This window comes from Sus scrofa, chromosome 8 (assembly GCF_054392235.1).
Source record: "Sus scrofa isolate SSC_HxYL_T2T_F1_AM1 chromosome 8, Sscrofa_HxYL_maternal_Yorkshire_Landrace_v2.0, whole genome shotgun sequence".
NCBI lineage: Eukaryota > Metazoa > Chordata > Mammalia > Artiodactyla > Suidae > Sus > Sus scrofa.
Genome location: NC_139390.1, coordinates 52,173,110 through 52,175,698, shown reverse-complemented (window position 1 = coordinate 52,175,698; position 2,589 = coordinate 52,173,110). Strand labels below are relative to the sequence as shown.

The 2,589-nt window shown below is 52.6% G+C and overlaps 1 protein-coding gene across 1 annotated transcript; it reads right to left on the bottom strand.

Annotated features, from left to right (window-relative positions):
- Window positions 1-521: 521 nt before the first annotated feature.
- LOC146400471 (uncharacterized) lies at window positions 522-2,366 on the bottom strand. Its single transcript, XM_084973899.1, has one exon. The coding sequence runs from the start codon at window positions 2,097-2,099 to the stop codon at window positions 525-527; it is 1,575 nt and encodes a 524-aa protein (XP_084830025.1). The 5' UTR covers window positions 2,100-2,366; the 3' UTR covers window positions 522-524.
- Between the last annotated feature and the right edge of the window lie 223 nt (window positions 2,367-2,589).

Genomic DNA, 2,589 nt, shown 5'->3' with positions numbered 1-2,589 from the left:
GTAGCACTGGCCTTCAGTTGAATAACCTGTGGGGGAACTTGCTTTGCCAAACCCATCCCTGCGGTTTCTGCCCAGGCTTGGGGAAACTGTTCCAACCAGAATTGTATATTTTGATCAGGCTTTACTAGGGGAGAATATAGTCGATATTCGTCATCTAATTGGAGGGTCAACACAGTGATAGGTTTGTTATTTGCAGACACTTCTGGTTTCCCTTGTTCAAAAGAAATTTGTGCTCCCATCTTGGTCAGTAAGTCTCTACCTAAGAGGGGTGCTGGGCACTCAGGTATGACCAGAAACGAGTGGGTTACCCGTCCCACTCCTAAGTCAACTGTTCTTCGGGTAGTCCATGGATACTGTTGTTGCCCTGTGGCACCCATCACCCAGGATTTTTTATCTTTTAGTTTTCCTAATGGCTGTAGTAGCACTGAATGTTTCGCTCCGGTATCAACCAGAAACTCAACTGGTTGCCCCTCCACCTTTAAAGTTACCCTGGGCTCGGGGAGGGGGTCCGAACCCCGTCTTCCCTAGTCTTTATCTTCTTCCAGAGCTAAGACCTTCAGTCCTTTGTTTCCCTTCTTGGGGCAGTCCCTTGCCCAGTGTCCTTTTTCTTTACAATATGCACATTGGTCCTTGTCGAGTGGGGTCCTATTGCCCAGGTTCCCTGACTGTCTAGGGCCTGACCTAATTTTCCTAAAATCTCTCTCTCTTTCCCTATTGCTTTTCCCTTCAACCACTGCAGCCAAGATCTTAGTCAGATTCTTCTCTTGCCGTTTATTACGTCTTTCCTCCCTTTCCTCTCTTTCTCTCTCTTTTCTTTGTTCCCTTTCTTCTTCTGTCTCCCTTTTGTAATACACTTTCTCTGCCTCCTTCACTAGATCACGTAACTCAGCCTCCTGTAACCCTTCCAGTCTCTGAAGCTTCTTTCCGATATCCAGGGCTGACTGTCCTATGAAGGCCAGGGCCACTGAGGCTTTCTGGGCCTCCGAGGTAGGATCAAAAGGGGTGAACCGCCTGAAGGCTTCCATGAGCCTCTCAAGAAAAACTGAGGGAGGTTCATTCGGTCCCTGCATCACCTCTCTTACCTTAGCCAAGTTAGTGGGCCGTCTTGAGGCGCCCTGGAGACCCGCCACCAGAGCCTGGCGATAGATTTTCAAGCTCTCCCTACCTTCAGCCGTGTTGTAGTCCCAACCGGGGCGAGTCAAGGGAAATCCCATGTCAATCTCATTTTGCAACTGCGTGGGTCGCCCGTCGGCCCCAGGAACATTTTTTCTAGCCTCTAACAGAATTCTCTCTCGCTCCTCGGTTGTGAAGAGTGTCTGCAGCAGCTGTTGACAATCATCCCAAGTAGGCTGGTGAGAGAACATAAGGGACTCCACCAACCCCGTGAGGCGTTGGGGATCCTCCGAGAAAGGGGGGTGGTTAGTTTTCCAATTATAGAGATCTGCAGAAGAAAAGGGCCAATACTGGAGGGGCTGCAATTGGCCCCCCGGTATGGGAGGGCCGTACGTGCGCAGCGGTAATGTCGCGATCTCGTCTGTCCGCTCCGGGGTGGCGCCCCTCCAGCTCCGAGTCCCTGCAGCAGGTCCCTCCACCGCCGGAGCTCCAGGAGGGGCAGAGGGTCCCCTCGCAGCACCCTGTGCCGGATAAGGGGGTGGGGGAACAGATTGGGGTTCCGGCCAAGCCGGCGGCTCCTCAATCTCGGGGTAGATATGAGGAGAGGGCTTGACTTTTTCAGCCGAGTGTTTGTTTTTCTCTCCAAGAGCCAGAATTCGGGGACCTGGCTTTCTTGGCTTATTCAGCCATGGTTTAACCCATGGCGGAGGATCCTCTGCCAAATCTTGCCACGTAAGGATATAGGGCTCCTGATCGGGATGAGAGCCGGGTCCAGTCTGAAAAATAATTGCTTTAACAGCCAGGATAATCTCAGAATTAAAGGTCCCCTCTGATGGCCATCCAACATCGAATGTCGGCCATTCAGAGACACAGAAAGTCTGCCAAGGTCCCTTCTTAACCTGAACTGACAAATTATGAGCCCTGGATTTAACTTCAGTCCAATGGTCAAGAGTCAAACTAAGAGGGGTCATCACCGTCTGTCCCATATTAAAACTGTAGACAAGGACGCACAAGACAAAGACACACAAAACAGAAACCAACAGATCCAGACACACGCGACCCGTCCGCGTCTTCCACAGGCAGGCAAAAGAGTCGGACGGCCGCGGAGGGGGAAGCTTTCGCTTCAACAACAGAACTCGGTCCTCTGACCGACGGAAGGAGACCACCAGGCGTCCCTGGCTCTCCCCACCTCCCGGGGCGTCCCCCAGGGTGGCAGCCTGTGATCCTCCTAGCACGTCTGCTGATCACAGTCCCCCAGTCCTTACGGTCTGAGAGGACAGCTGCAAACCGAAAGCGCGCATCACCGAAAACAGACACTCAGAACAGAGACGCCAGCCGACACACACACTCACACGTTCCAAAGGGGATCCCTTTACCTCCAAGTCGGTTCTCGGGTGTGAGGGGTAGTCGCGGGTTTCCCGGCCAACGCACCAAATTGAAAGGCCAGTCAAGTTAAAATCCCTCTTGTCCTGACTC

Excerpts from the sequence above, each read along its gene's own strand:
- LOC146400471 (XM_084973899.1), bottom strand. The coding sequence starts at position 2,099 with ATGGGACAGACGGTGATGACCCCTCTTAGTTTGACTCTTGACCATTGG.